The sequence below is a fragment of the Eurypyga helias genome, unplaced genomic scaffold (genome assembly GCF_000690775.1).
Source record: "Eurypyga helias isolate BGI_N326 unplaced genomic scaffold, ASM69077v1 scaffold4694, whole genome shotgun sequence".
Taxonomy (NCBI): Eukaryota; Metazoa; Chordata; class Aves; order Eurypygiformes; family Eurypygidae; genus Eurypyga; species Eurypyga helias.
The window spans coordinates 23,961-40,139 of NW_010245803.1; the positions used below are offsets into that span (position 1 = coordinate 23,961).

At 40.7% G+C, this 16,179-nt stretch overlaps 1 protein-coding gene across 1 annotated transcript in view; it reads left to right on the forward strand.

The window, feature by feature from the left end:
• TUBGCP3 (tubulin, gamma complex associated protein 3) overlaps window positions 1-16,179 on the forward strand; it is a gene marked incomplete at its 5' end in the record, with an annotated part of 36,710 nt that overhangs the window by 19,524 nt on the left and 1,007 nt on the right. Inside the window, 11 exons of the mRNA XM_010150205.1 lie at window positions 969-1,135; window positions 2,887-2,997; window positions 3,397-3,505; window positions 6,947-7,136; window positions 8,407-8,542; window positions 9,298-9,366; window positions 10,201-10,336; window positions 12,959-13,047; window positions 13,182-13,313; window positions 13,668-13,808; window positions 14,364-14,480. Coding sequence (XP_010148507.1) covers window positions 969-1,135; window positions 2,887-2,997; window positions 3,397-3,505; window positions 6,947-7,136; window positions 8,407-8,542; window positions 9,298-9,366; window positions 10,201-10,336; window positions 12,959-13,047; window positions 13,182-13,313; window positions 13,668-13,808; window positions 14,364-14,480 — 1,397 coding nt within the window. The remainder of the gene's footprint in view (window positions 1-968; window positions 1,136-2,886; window positions 2,998-3,396; window positions 3,506-6,946; window positions 7,137-8,406; window positions 8,543-9,297; window positions 9,367-10,200; window positions 10,337-12,958; window positions 13,048-13,181; window positions 13,314-13,667; window positions 13,809-14,363; window positions 14,481-16,179) is intronic.

Genomic DNA, 16,179 nt, shown 5'->3' on the forward strand with positions numbered 1-16,179 from the left:
TCCGGGAAGAATTTCTTCCTGATATCTAATCTAAACCTCCCCACTTTCACTTTAAAAATTGATGGCATATAGGAGTCATTTGCAACTTGTCTGCAGATTCACATGAAACCACAAAACTTTACAAATCCACAAATAGTGCGTGGCTGTGTTGGCAATCCACAGGGAAACGCCGGGGAATGGTGTTGACCAAAACCTTGGCCAGTAACTCACCCCGTAGGCTATGTTTCTCCTTGTTGGGTTGACAGCTTTTCTGTCTTTGAAAATAAATAGAGATTGTGGCCCTTTGGAAAGAGCATCTTGATCAAAAAAAGCTTATGGCATATGTTTTACCTTGATTATCAAAATTGGTAACAGTTTTGGGAGGAAAAAAAAAGTGGGCTTTACTTTTAAGACATTCATGAAAATTTTGAATGCTACGGTCTGTGCTGCAAGGAACCTGTAAGCTGTGCAGCATAATGGCTAAAGAAGTGATATGTCTGGTTTTGACCTTTCAAGTGCAAGAAGACATTGCCTAAAGGAGCTGTGTGGGGGAACTGTAACCAAGAAGTGGGAAAGATGTGCGTGTGTGTGTCCACACAGAACATCTGAGAGAGTCCAGGAGAGAAGGAAAGCATGCTAAGGCTCCTTTAATGCTCTTCTGGTGGGGGTGGTGGGCAAGAAAAGAAGCATAAAGTCAACTTTTCTGTGTGATCTGATGCCTTGAAATTTGCGCTCCTCCAAGCTGCCATAAAGCAGACAGAATACAGTGTCAGACAACTGTGCTTAATGCTTGGGGTTACCAATTCATGCCTTAAAGCCTAGGAATTCCATGTGAGCATTAGAAATTGTGCTTTTGTTAATTTTAGAATTGCTGTTCAGCAAGCTCTGAGTGACATATGAGTAGTTAAAATCAATGGCTGCTGAATTTAAGTGTGGTGTATACATTTTTCCTTCACACCTTTCTGTTTCTCTCCCTTGTGATCTTGCAGGCAGAAAAGGGGGTGAACTAGCCTCAGCAGTTCATGCCTACACCAAAACAGGAGATCCCTACATGAGATCTCTGGTTCAGCACATTCTTGGCCTAGTATCCCATCCTGTACTGAATTTTCTTTACCGCTGGATTTATGATGGAGAGCTGGAGGATACATACCATGAGGTAATGTATATGATACAATTTTATCTCTCTTCGTTTGTTTTGTGGGAGTATGATCTGTGGGAAGCTTGGGGGAGAATTTGAAAAGTAGACTCTGATGGAAATGTATAACACTGGAGTAAGGAATATATACAGTAATAACATAAAATCTGACTCTTTGTGGGTTCAGTTCTGGAGGCTGCAATGATGCAGTATGTTGTCTTCAATGAGTCATATCCTGGGTCTGCTTAGTACAGGCAGAACGATGGACTAACAGTAGATGCTTGCTTCTGAAAAGAGACAAAGTTGTGTCTTTCTCTTTTCCTGCTTAGTAGTCACATATACAGAGTTCTTTGTAACTGATTGGAATGCAAGCCTTGTATTTGGAATAAAGTCCAGAATATTCTACTCTGATTACCCGCTGTTTTCCTCGGCTTCATAAATAACTTCAGTTTGTCAGATCGGGTAAAAGAGGTTTATGTTTCCAGAATTCTCTAGAGAGTTACTTGTTCTGACTTTTGAAGCAGCGAGTTCTAGTAACTGTCCCCTTTTCTTCTTAGAAATGCCTTTTTAAGCTCTCCCAAGTCTTTTTCCTGTCTCCAATCAGTAGAGTCTTGTTAAAATGAGATTTTTTTTTTTTTTGGTACCAAGAAGCTGAAGAATATTTTTTTAAAATAAATTGAGCGTCTCTGAGACACATCTGAGTAACTTTACTTGAGTGTGGAGTGTGCTGTCTGATTTCTGAAACCGTCCCATCAGGGTCAAAATGAAAATGAGTACAAATACCGCCCACAGCTGGTCTTTACGGTCAGCATTAGGAACTTGTGTGAAATGTCTGAAACTTTGTGGCTAGAAGTGTAAAATAGACTTTCCTTCTTTTCCAGCTGCCCCTCAGACTTGTGAGGTGATATCTTTTTTGGGTTTTGTATCATTCATTAGCTTTCAGCTCTTTGTTTAAAAATGCATATGTGCACTGCAGTAGTGTTCTTAATACTGAAAATCACTGTTGGATGTGGTATATTCAAAGCTAGTTTTTATACCATAGACACAGGTTTTGAACAAATACGATTGACACTCTTGGTGGAAATGGTATTGGGAGGCAGTGGAAAAAGTTCTTGTCCAACAAAAGGATGTCTTGTTTGACAGGACGAGGACAGAATCCTTCCACAAGCCGTTCTAACAAAACTAGTCATGTAAATACAATTTCTTGTAAATGAAAAGATTCCTATGTGTGGAGTTGAGAGACATTGGCATTTGATCATAGTTCAATTGCAGGATTTTGGGGTTTTTTTTCTGCAATTCTGCATCTGTTAAAATAGGAGGAAAATCTCAAACAGCCTGGGTGACAGTAGAGACAGTAAAATAAAGGCATGTTACACTTACATTCGGAACTTTATCTCCTACCCTAATTGAATAACAGATTGCCTGAAAAACACTGTATGCCTCTGTATTTTCCTAGTGGATGTTTTACAGATAGTACTTTTCACGTGACCCTAGGGTAGTCAAGGTTTTGTAACATACAGAGGAGATTAAATCATGTGAGCTGTTCTTCATTTTTTTTTTTTTTCTTCAGCGTTCATATTGGTCAAGATACAATTTACATTATCAGTTGCCAGGACAACTCTGCATGTTATCTGTGCGCTTTTTTTTTTCTTTCTTTCTCTTTGAGTTAACACCTCAGAAATATTTTTACAGTTTTCTGAAAATAGAAATGAAATATGAGGGGGGAGAGTTTACATTCCTCTTTTGGTTCTAATACTTGTTTCAATCTACAGTTTTTTGTAGCTTCAGATCCTACAGTAAAAACTGATCGGTTGTGGCATGACAAATACACTTTAAGGAAATCAATGATCCCTTCTTTTATTACAATGGAGCAATCAAAAAAGGTAGGAATTCAAAAGTTAGTCTCCTAATGCTTAGTTGGCCCTATGCTGCTGTTTGGATTTCCATTAAGGAAATAGAGACCAAATTTAACAACAAATGTTCATCTTAAGAATAGCTTCATTAATAGGGTGGTTTGCTGAGGAAGACTGTAAGACTATTTCTCCTTTACATTCTCTAACTGATGAACTTTTAAGGAGGTCTCAAGGGGGGGTGAGAAGTTTGTGTTCAAAACCTTCTTGTGTTAACACTGAACTTCTGGATTGCTGTAGTTGGGATTGTGAAGGTAAGAGCACAGAAAGATGACAAAATACCCTGCTGTCCTGATGACTTTTTTTGTGTTTGGTTTTTTTCCCCTTTTATATGCAAATCACTTTTTTAAAAAAAAATCCTTTTGACTTCAGGTTCTCCTAATAGGAAAATCCATAAACTTCTTGCACCAAGTTTGTCACGATCAAACTCCGTCCACAAAGATGATTGCTGTGGCAAAGTCAGCAGAGTCTACAAAAGATGGTAGAGTATCAGCGTTGGTCAACTCCTTCCCTTTGAACAGAGCTCTGTACAGTACGTGGTTTAGACTGCAAACTGACGTTTTTGATAGTGGAGTGGAAAGGACTACAAAAGTCCCACCTGCCCTAAAATACAGGTGCATTAATGGATATTTGCATTTGACAAAGGATATATGAAGATGCATCTGTGTAATTTTCTTAGGTTTGCTGGACGGTTGTTAATACACTGGATTTGTGAATGAAACCAATCAGAAACAAGTCTGCTTTCAGCTGACTCTTGTTGGGAGTGGTTTAATGGGGACAGGGATATTTTTGGGTGCTGTTGTAAGAATTTAGTACTTGCGACGTCTCATCAAATACCCTTCATCATATGATTCCATAATAATGAATTACTTCTGTGATTCAAAAATAATAATTAATCCATTAACTGCACTTAAGAGAATGAGCAGTAAAACCAGGGAGGACAGAAGCCTTTCTGTAAACGCACTCTACCACTGTAATATGTCCAAAAAAAAATGGAGTATGTGGAAGATTAGTAAAATACTTTTTGGAGATTACTTAAAATTGGGGTTGCCAGCTGTTGAGAATTAAACCAAAGCTTAACTATCAGAATTCTTTTAAATTATTTCTTTCTGTTTAGAAGATACTTCTGTTGTAGCAAACGAGCTTATCTAGCATTTGCAGTTATTCTTTGGTGGCGTAGTGAAGTCAAAACTGTGCTTAAAGTGCAGAGAGGGGTCAGGGTTTAAGTGAGTAAGGGCCATAAATGCATTTGAATCATCATCTTGCCAGCTCTTCCTGAAAAAGGCAAAACCATCCTTTGGCTATACTACTGTCTCTGCTTTATGCAGCATTTATGGCCATACTTTCCCAATTTTTTTTTTTTTTTTAATTAACTCTTGTGTTTCTCTCTCTTGGATTGAATGGGAGATCTGCACAAATACAGGTTCCCTGTTAAGTAGGGGCTGAGAGCTTCAAAGCAAGTACATTACCTTAAGTGCTGAGAATACCTGTTTCCAGCAGAAATGTAGTTCTAGAAATGGATTTTATCCACTATACCTGTAGTGTGCCGAAAGCGTGCTGAGCCTAGTGTCTGTAGCCTAATTACCTCATAGCATTGCACTGCCTTAATTCTGCACAAAATTGCATTTGTATATAGAGCATTTTCCCCATTCCATCCATAAACAACATTCCGTGTCAATAACATTGGAAATGCATCCTGTCCTCCTTGTTCATGCCATCTGACAATATCCCGAGAGTCCCTTCAGATAATTACTTGTAGCAAGACGATGGAAGGCTAGAATGCCAGCCTGAATGCTTTTTCTCATTTTAAATCTCAACATTTCATGGGTTTGGCTGTACTTTTTTTTTTCTTTAATTTGTCTTAGAACCTTAACTCATGTTTCCCCAGTTTCCTTTTTGATGTTGAAGTAATCAGGATGTAAAAAACTTTCTGAACGTGTATTAAAACAGGAAGCCAGAGGTGCTGAGCAGTGTAGAAGTTGGTCATCTTGCCTGACGGGATTGTAGCAGACATTTAGGGAAGAATGACAGTAAAGAAGGCAGATAAAGTGATCCCAGCTCCAACCCCTAGCTGTCCACAGTTTGGGAACTTCTGAACTAGGGATTACATGAGACTGCTACGTTTAGTAGCAACCCTCCCTGCTTTTTGCCTGATACTTTCTTCATCCATTTCTGACTTTCACAGTGTCCTGGAATACTTTTGCAGAGGTTTAAAAATTTGTGCCTAGGCCTCTTGTTTATTGATGTAAACAACCTTTTTTAATAGTCAGGCAGGACTGGTACATTGCCTATGCTGATAGGTGCGGCGGTGGTGTGTTAACAGCTATGCACGTAAACTTGAATTTTTCCAGACTCAGAGAGGAAGGGCTGTGGCCAGGTCACTGCCCTCAAGACAAGGGTCAGTACTAAGGAGAGGAGAAAGGCTTTCTTTGTGCTTGAGATAACAAGAAGTTGAGACTGACCCAGGTGTCCTCAGCCGTAAGTACGGCCTTACGCATACTCACCCCTGCTTGAGTGGAGGCAGGACCAGCGTGTGACTTGGGACACTTGCCGTAGGAACTAGGCAATTGCCTACTGCCCGTTGCCGTGGCGTGTGCCTTGAGCCAGTCCTGGGACCAACCACTGTGTCTGGTAACTGACAGTGTTAGCTCTTAACTCCTTTGGAGTTGGCTTTGTTCCTTCCTTTGCTTTGCCCATTAGGCTCACAGCATCTTGTGGAAAGACACTATCGGGAACAGATCACTGGGGTGTTGTAGCTTACTGTGTTCTCTCTGTGAAACTCTATTTTTAGCCTTTTCACCTTCTGGAAGTTCTTCCTTCCTCCTTTAAAGTCACCAATGAAGCCATGTGGCGAATCAGATGGCTGGTACCACTACACATGCAAGCTGCCAAATTGGAACCCATGTTTTGAAGATAGCAGTTAAGAGGACAGGATCTAGTGACAGGGAAGAACTGATTGTGCCAATGCATTTATCTCACCGGTACAGGGCAACATGGCAGTAAGAACATCAAACTGATGTTTTCTCCTTTTTCCCAGGAGAGGGTACAGTGCAGTTGTGTGCTTCCTTACCCTGGCAATGCAAGAATTACTTTGTCAGATCATAACAGATCTCTGCATTGACCAGAGCAAGCAGAGACCTTGATGAGGTGTGTCTCCTGATTTGCTGTCAGTGACTGGAAAGGGCACTTTGAGAATTCCTTACTACAGGCTGTGTTAATTCTTACGTCTCCCGAGCTTGATGAGTGTTACTTGACTAAGCAGTGTTCTCCTAGTGCGGGGATTTTGAACACTGTGAGGTTTTATACACGTCATCTCTTTGACATCTCTGCATGTGCTTGCACTTGGTGTTTTATGGATTGCTTCACAGGGTACTGAACGTGAGTTTGGAAACCTCAGGGAATGTCATGGAACCAGAAACTTTAAGGTGTCCTTCATTAAAGAGTGACTTCTTTATTAGAACCACTGTGTATTTCTCCAATTTAAAAGCATTTTATTATAAAATGTCCTAGTCCTGGGGCAGGCAGTGCACAGTCTTACACTAATTTGGAATCTGGATCTTCATTTTTTGCCTTTAGAACAATAGTTGTGTAATTAAAAATTGTTGAAAGTGGGAGTACATCTTTTAATGCTCCAGAAGGTGTGAATCTTATGATAGTTGGCAGTCCAGTGTTTGGAGTTTTGCTCCATGTTGCCTGAAGAGGCCACACTTCTTGCTACCTCCTAACAGCCTTGTTGCAGTCCGTTTCGTTTATTAAGAAATTATTTCTATATTAAGAAACATACATTAAGAAATATTTATTTCTCTAGTTGTAGGAATATGTGAAATATGCAATTTCTCGGCTTGTGTGTTTCAATTCTGAAGCTTGTTTGCCTCAGTTTTGGGAAAATACTAATTTGATTTAATTTTTTATTTTTTTTTAGCTGCTGATTTGTTCACAGATCTGGAGAACGCATTTCAGGAGAAAATTGATGCAGCTTATTTTGAGACCAGCAAATACCTGCTGGATGTTCTCAATAAGAAGTACAATTTACTGGAACACATGCAGGCCATGAGGCGCTACTTACTGCTTGGTCAAGGAGACTTTATCAGGCATTTAATGGACTTGCTCAAGTAAGAGAGTAGGAAGGGTAATTATGTTGAATTTCTGATGCTTGCAAATGGGCCCCATAAGCACAGAAACAGTTTTGCTTTTTGAAGAGGACCCTTTAAGTATCTTATTACTTAAAGGTTTAATTAAACAACTTTTAAACTCTATTTTGAATTTAATTTCGTAGACACTGAGGCTTAAACTTTGTCTTTTTGATAGGAAGTAGATATGGTACCATTTCACAATGTCTTGAAAAGTTGCGCTAATATAGATGTCTTTATGCTGACCCTGTGACAGCTGCCAGGATGCTGGTGCTTCTCTTCCTCCTGTCAGCAAGTTTAAGCAGAAAAGTTCTGTTGCTCTTGATGCCAGTAGTTAGCATTGATGTGAATATTAGACCTCTGTATTTTGGAGGTGTTTGGTCCAAAACATTGTGACAAAACCCTTCAGTGCATTTTTAAAAATTTAATTGCTGCCTCACCAGCCTCTGTTTTAAGCACTCGTGTGCCCTGACAAGTATCAGTTTTAAAGTGTATTTGCAAACACGCTGCTTTTACATGCTGGTGCTACTGGTGAAGCTTAGTCTACCAAAAATATCCTTTGCAAAGCTTTCCTTCTCTCTAGAAGGCAGGCTTTGTAATAGAGTTTCCATTAACTGGCTTTTAAATCAAAATCAATGTAGTCTGGTGATGGTTTGTACATGACCATGCTTTTTTAAGTGAAAATTAGCGTGAAGCAGACTAAGGTTGGTTTGTGGAGTCAGTGGTAAGTTTGAGGCAGAAGTAGTGAGGGTTTTTCCAGTGAGAGGAGTAGTTGCAAGGTGCTTGTTACTTGCATGTTTCAGCTCTTTGGAGAAGTTGAAGTTACGTAGAGGGGGTGGGTTTATGTGCTTCTGCCAGCACTTATAAGCTTGTGAGATGGTGATCGCTAAGTCTCTCAAAACTGAAATGAAATTAGTGGTTGGATGTGTTAGTGATGTAATCTGCCTGATTTTAGATATGAATGCAGCTCAGATCACAGCATAGTTATGCCAGCAATCCTGGTAATTTCAGATTGCTGGCATTTAATGAAGATGAAGTTACTTGTCATGCTGATGTTCAGCCTATACTTGGATGTGAATAGTTTGAAATATTTTGCTCCTTGATTTTCTTCATGGTTAAGACTGAAAGAGTAATACAATAGGTTTTTTAGGTCTGTCAGAAAAGTGTTTCACTGTCTGCTGCAGCTGCTACCAAATTGCTGCTGCAGAATATGTCAGTAATATGCTGTGACTGTTTGTTTCATAACCTCCAGGCCAGAGCTTGCACGACCAGCTACAACCTTGTATCAGCATAATCTGACTGGAATCCTTGAAACAGCGGTGAGGGCAACTAATGCCCAGTTTGATAATCCTGAGATTCTCAAGCGATTGGATGTTCGACTTCTGGAGGTACGTTGCATCGTGGTCACTCTGAGCTGAAACTGTGTGTGTGTGTGTACCTGCAGACATTTGTATGAAACCATATTGTAAACACTGACACTCCCCTTTCCATTGAAGTCTGCTTTGAATTATGGAAACCTCATTTAATGCATCTTCTTTTCCCATGTCTTGCCTGTTGTTTATTTGTATTTCAAACTGTGGGCTTATAGCCATTTCATTCACAACATGCAGTTGAGTGCTTGGGGTCTAACAGGAGTTGATACTGGTGACCCTGATGTGAGGTTCTGCAACAGCTCCTGCTGCTGTTGCTCTTCAGAGGATCTAGAGGGTGGTCTCTGTTGCTGGTACTTAACGACGAGTGAAGCAATGAAGGAGACCTCTGGCAAGAAGCTTGAGTTAATGAGAAAACTCCCACCTCTGGGACTGGAGCTAACTGATGAACTGTAGCATCTGAAACAAGTCTATACCTTAGGCTGAGTCTCACCTAAGTTCTTCTTTCCCTTAATTTCCTTTACTGGCTCCAGTGGGAAAACACTGACATTACAGACATCAGCATTTGTGTGAGATGCATCCCACCCTTGTGTCAAACTGATTCATTTTTGCTTAATCTGCTACTTTGAACAAGGAACCCCTGTATCTGAAGAGTGGTACGGGTGCTTGTGTTTTTCATAGGCTGTGGAGAAAGGAAGAGTAAGCAAGAGTTTGGTCTTCAGCACCAGTATGCTCTGGTTATACACTGAAAGTAGCCTATCTTTTTAATACAGGTATCTCCTGGGGACACCGGTTGGGATGTCTTCAGCTTGGACTATCACGTTGATGGGCCAATAGCGACGGTAATGTCATACACTGCTGGCTTTGAACATGCCTCACATACTGAATTGGGTTGCAAAATACTTTTCTTACTGAAATAACTTTTAAAATTTTATTGTGGAGTGTAAGATCAGAAAGGTGACATGTTGGGGGTGGGTTTTACATCTAGGATGCACCCACTGTATAAACAGTTGAGCTAAAATCTCAGTTCTTATAAATTAACTGTGAGTGCTGAAAAGCTACATTTGAAACTCTCATTATTGAAAATCAGTAATTAATTTCTTCCAGCAGAGATTTTAGCAAGTACTTAATAAATGGAGTGCTCCTCTTCTTCCACTATTACTAGTCTGTAGCTGCTAATTTGGGATCATTTGTAAGGAACTGGAGAATGTATTTGAGGAGAACCCAATTGTACTATCTAAATGAAATTTGATCAATAGCGTTCATTAGAATGACAGAGAAAATAGCTGCTCTGTTGATCAGAAAGCATTTAGCCTCTTTAAAAAATTTGTGAGGAACTTTTATTATTTTAAACAGGACATCAAAATGTGTGTCGGCCCAGCAGGAGGAATTTTTAATGTGTAGTTTGAAAAGAGCGAAACATTTAGGCCTTGGCAATGTTCACCCCTTCTTATGCTTCCTGCAGTGTCTTGTGCCTACTGGAATGTTAGGTAACTCCGTTCAGCCCTTAAGGGAGGATCTTTCCGAAAGCTCTGGGGTTTCCAGGGATTTTGTTTTGACAGTATTTACCAATAGTCTGCATGGGTGAGATAAGATGGACTGTGAAGATGTTCTTGGTCCTTCCAAACACATGGTATGTCTCTTAAAAATGTACTGATATTTTGTTTGGTTTGTAGGTATTTACGCGTGAGTGCATGAGCCACTATCTAAGGGTATTTAATTTCCTTTGGAGAGCGAAGCGGATGGAGTATATTCTTACTGATATATGGAAAGGGCACATGTGCAATGCAAAGCTTCTGAAAAGTATGCCAGGTGAGAGAAGCCCGAACGGATAACATACTTCTAAACTGGATTTAGATGACTGCATCTTATCTTAAACTGTGTGTTAAGAGAGGGGGGAAAAAAGTCTGTTTGGACAGATTAATTTTATGTTTTGTTGCTTCTCTTGACTGACTGTTTAATGGTGGTTGATGATGAATATAAAATAACATTATTGTAAATTGAAGTTTCCTGTTTATTGTTTTACTTAATCCTTCGTTGTGAGTTTTTGTAGCAGTGAGCAAATGAAACATCCCGTATCTGAAAAAAAGACCCTTACTCTTCCACCCCCTTTTATTCACCTCCTTGATGCCTTCCTGTGTATACCCTGTGTCTTCCTCTTTCTGGTGGTGGAAGTGATAAGTCTCACACATGCACACTTCTGAATTTACTAGTTTTACTGTCATTCATTCCCTGTGCTTTTGTTTAGCAAAGAACAGAAAATGATGAGATAAGAAAAGCAGGCGTTTGAGAAGAAATAGGGAAGCTCTGAAGTGTAATGTTGCTGGTGGATGTTTAATGGACTGGGACTTTGTGATCCTACTTCTCAGCTAAGAATATAGTCATCTTTGTGAGCATCTGTACTGTCTCACTCTTTTTTACCTATCTACCTTTCTCTCAGTAAAAAATAGCTACTGAGGGTTACGCTTCTTTGTGGCATAGTGTTATTTACAAAGATATGTTTATGTTTTTATATTTAGGAACTGTTTGGTAGGTGGGAGTGGATGCCTTCACCTCAGAAGGTCACTGGGAAACAAGCTCTTGTAAAGGCTTCCCTAGCGTACAGGGCTAATCTCTGGAACTGTACAGGATGACCAGGTTTCCTTTCTATTTCTGTGAGATAGGGTTTAGTGTACTGTCACTTCACTGTCCCAAATAAGTGCTTGTTTGACTCAAAACCGGTGCTCTGTTGCGTTTCTGCTTTCTGTTTCCTTTGAGACTAGCGTGCAGTTAACAGATTTCACTCTCGTCACCTGAGGGTCTTCAGGCTGGAGCTGTCTCCCATTGCTAGAGTTTTATTTGTTCTTTTGTTCTCAGGAGGAAGTTTGAGTTTTCTTCCTGCTTTTTCTTCCCCTTCCAGTTGCCGTCCCTGCCCCCAGCTTTTGGGAGGCCTTATGCTTTCCCATGGAGCAATCTTACTTAGGTAAAAGCTGAGTTGCTTGTCACCTTTAGGTTTGGCTATGTTTTGAGTAACACAGATGTTTTAAAAAGCTGGCCAAGGTGTTACAGCTGTTGTTGGCAGAAGGAGTCAAGTGTTGTATTTCTCATTTTGTGCTTCTGACAAAGGAGAGTATGTTTACAAAGACTTGTACTGCTTTCTGCCAGCAGGGACGGGAGTCTGTCTTGCTCACTGGCATGTCTGAGTTGGAAGCTGTGAGTAGAATTTCCTCTGAAATATGTGGAGATTCCACCCCAGCAATGACTTGTGAAGAAGTAGTAGAACTTGCTTTTGTTTTCTCTCTCTCCATCCAAAGCAGTACCTTGCTCTTCCAGTCACAGGGCACCAAACCGAAGACAGTAACTGATAGGAGGAAGCAGCTGCAGGGTCTTGTGTTTTTCAGTTGCAAACAGGTAGCATTGACTTTCAAGGATAGCTTTATTCACAATTCCCAGAAAATCTTAACAGCCAGTACTTCTAGACAGTAGTGTCAAGCTCATCCTTTTCCTGTCAGTAGTTGAAAGAAGAAACAGATCTATCCAACTCACCGATGTTTAGGCAACCCTGAAGGGTTTGGGTTTTTTTCTCTCATCCTATTTAAAGGAGATGCAAAATAATGTGCTAGGGATAGTCTTCCTGCAAGGGCATGAGAAATGAAGAATAGAGTAGCTTGTTGTAATATCTTTCAGATCATTGGATGGTCCTGTAGCATCCCAAGATATGAAAATGTAGAATTCCTTTTGTAATGGTTTCATACCTGTGGCAAATCACTTTGGCAGCTTTTTAGAAATTAATTCCTCTGTCTGGATATCTGCCTGATTCCAGAAGATATCTTCATTCCAGAGTATTTTTGCAGTTGATGGTGATCTTGATATTACCCTTCCACAGCAGAGTTACCTTCTGGTACAGGTGAGCAGCTGAGGCCATTAGTGACTGACCTGTGGGTCTCTGTCATGGATCAGGGAATTGAACCTGGACCACATGAGCCACAAATTCCCTACCCTGTCAGAACCAGCCTTCTTTTCGTCTCAGTGTAGCTGACTAATGGAAAAATATGCTGTCTGTGGTTTGAATGCCAATGGTAAGAGATGTGAGAGGCCCCAGGAGCAACTGCAAATCTGTGGCCTCAGATTTTCAACCAAAAGAATTCATGGGACATGAACTGTATTTGGAACTCCTGGGACTGAGAGGGTCTCTTACACTTGTGATGCTCAGCAAGTTTCCAGCACTCTCTGAGCACACAGTGTCATCTTTGGCTCACATTTTCTAGGATTTAATTGTGCAATGTTTTTTGCTTATCTGTTGCCAGCCAGTGTTGCTGCCACCATCCAAGATTAGTGGCTGTTTTATGAAATATTCAATTTGGTGTTAAAAAAAAAAAAGGTTTACCAAGCTGGTATGATGGCTGTGCCTGTCCTTGTGGTCTTTAACATGCCATCTCTTTGGATTTTTTACAGAGCTTTCTGGGGTGCTGCATCAGTGTCACGTTCTGGCATCAGAAATGGTCCATTTCATTCATCAAATGCAGTATTACATTACATTTGAGGTATACTCTATCCACCCAATTAGTTGCTTAAAAATTAAGTACTTTTAATATTTTGTATGTGTTGTGTGTCTTAAATTTCAAAGAGCTTGTCATCTAGCAAATCAAAACAGCCCAATCCTGAATCATTGCTCCAGGTGCTTGAATGTTCGTGGGATGAACTCTGGAACAAGGTCCAACAAGCACAGGACTTGGATCACATCATTGCAGCTCACGAAGTTTTTCTAGACACAATCATAGCTCGGTGCTTGCTGGATAGCGATTCCAGGGTAAGTCATCTCCTTTCAATTAATCTGTGGCTTTGTGATCTCTTACCTTGTAGGAGCTAAGGGAAAAGTCCTTTTTCTTTTTCCTGTGATAGAAGACATTGTTATGGTAGGCTCTACGTATTCCCCAGACACAATGACAGATGCTGATTCTAAAACTCGTTAGAATGTGGGCCAGTTGGTTTTGGTCCTAAGGAGCTGTGTCACCATGCAACAACTGACTTAAGGCTCTGCAAAACAGTCTCTCCAGCTGTGTGTAATAACATTTATTTTAGTCATGTTTTGAAGGATGGTAGTAACTTCCAACTCTCTTGCTGTACAACTGTTTCATTATTTTGTTGCTCAATTGTCTCACAGGTGCTTCTCAACCAGCTTCGAGCTGTTTTTGATCAGATTATTGAGCTTCAGAATGCCCAAGATGCGATGTACAGAGCTGCTTTGGAGGAGTTGCAGCTGAGGTTGCAATTTGAAGAGAGGAAAAAACAGCGTGAGCTTGAGGTACAGTAAATATGTTACTAGAACATGAAAATTGAGGCAGATATAATTGTCTTGATATGCGGAGGATTGTAGATATCATGTAGAGGCACAGGAGAAATGAAAATGTAGTTGGGACAGATGTAAAAGTCATCAGCCATAGCTAGTGAATTCAATCAAAACTGCTGAATGGTGTTTTTCCTTTCTTGCCCGGAACCTCTAGGTGAGTAGTTTCTCTAGTGGGCTTTGAAGGATGAGAAATTTAGGGCTCTTTTAGGTGAAGAAACTGAAAGAGGCTTTGAACCTCTTTCCAAAAAAAATGCCATAGCTCCCTGCATGCCTCCCTGCTATCAGTCTGTGCTGGTGTGAGACTCACCTGCTTGTCTAGCCTCAGATTTCTTTCATGTGCTGTACAGCCAGCAAGGGGACTGATTGTTTCAGTATTGGAGGCTCCATGTTTGACTTTCTGTGGCAGTGGTTCATTTATAAACATGGTGGTTTAGCTGGGCAGAAGGCGGCCCAGTTAGTAACTTTCACTGTATGATGCTTGACCTCTTAACTCGTTTGGCCTCTGTGTAGGGCAAGTGGGGTGTAACTGCATCAGAAGATGAAGAGGAGAATAAGAGGATGAAAGAATTTCAAGACTCAATACCCAAGATGTGTTCACAGCTGCGAATACTCACTCACTTCTACCAGGTGCCCCTTAGATTGTATTGTTTTTAATAGCATTGCTGAGCTTTGATATGTAGAAATCAATTTCAGTTACTGAGTAAGTGTAACTTCTGCCTTTGTGTGTGGATCTAGGTCTTCATTTTTTGCTTCTCCACTTAAAAACCTGTATTCACTGTTCCTCAATAGACAGTAGGTTTTGTCATCATGTATATTCCCCTGACAAAGGGGAATAGTCTCTTCATGTAAGTCTCCTTCCTCCAGCAGTGGAAGTAATAGCTATTTTCAGGTGTAATCTGGAAAAATAGAGTTCCTTCTGAAGTCTGTTCTTTTTGGTGTAATCTGGAAAAAAATATGGAGTTCCTTCTGAAGTCTGTTCTTTTCTCAACATCTTTGCAAGTCACGGCTATTAAAGACCGCAGAAAGGGCCTGTATTAAGGGCCCAACACTTGATTTTAAGCTCACTGAGATGGGCAATGGGTCAGCTGTTTGGGGGAGTGTGCACAGATGATCATCTTTAATGGTAATTATTCTGGGTTTGTCCTACTTTGTTATATCTGATTCTAAAGCTCCCATCTCCCTGAAAAATCAGCTGTTAGATTTCAGGGAAAGCATTCCAGAAAGCGATGTGGCACTACATGCCATGGCAGCCTTTCAGGATTACACCCCAGATCAGCTAAAAACCAAAACACTGTCCCAACTCATCTCTTGGCTTTGAGGCTTGAGATACTCTCAATGTAGTGTACCTTCTAACTGCTCTTGTCTATTATCTTTGGCATGCCTGAAGTTAGGATTTTTTAATAATGTTGATATTAAGTTGGACTTAAAGCTGCAGGGACTGCTTTCTTCCTCCTTGCTGTTGATAAGTAGTGACAGGACAAGTGGTAAGGGCTTTAAACTGAAAGAGGGGAGATTTAGATTGGACATCAGAAATAAAATAATCTCTTCCCAGAGAGGGTGGTGAGGCACTAGAACAGGTTGCCCAGAGAAGCTGTGGATGCCCCAGCCCTGGAAGTGTTCCAGGCCAGGCTGGATGAGGCTTTGAGCAACCTGGTCTAGTGGAAGGTGTCCCTGCCCATGGCAGGGGGGGTGGAACTAGATGGGCTTTAAGGTCCCCTCCAACCCAAACCATTCTATGAGAAGTATCTTTCTTTCTTATTTTAATATCCATAAATACACATTTAGGCAAATAGGGAGCATGTCAGCATCCATTGTTTGCTTAGATAAGTGAATGAGGATGAAGTGTTTTTGCTGGGTGTTACCCATACATTGGTGTACAATTGGTTCTTTACAGCAGTTACAGTTGTGACTGAGCACCTGTACAACATGTGCAGAGCACTTCCCAGTCCTCCTCTCTGATGGTTTCCATCAGATCCATTTCTGTGTTCCTGTAGCTTTGCCAAGCTATAGCTACCCTGGATGAAGTGTTGCGTTGTCTAAAGTGTTCAGTTCACACGGAAATTTAAAGGAAAACAGGATAGTACACCCAGGTTATACAATACTGGTGGCTTTTGTTGAAAGGTGTAGAGATCCTGAGCTTTGATGCAAGAACTTTGATGCAAAATCTGGGAGGAATTTGCTCCTGAGTCCAAATACTGCAGTTCTTCCTCTCAGAGGAAAATGGAGCCCAGTTCTTTTAAGTGCAGGCAGTGGATCAGTTGTAGCTTGTGTGATTTACAGGATTGCTGCAAGTTGGCATTGTAGCTTTTGCCTGCTTGGACTGCAT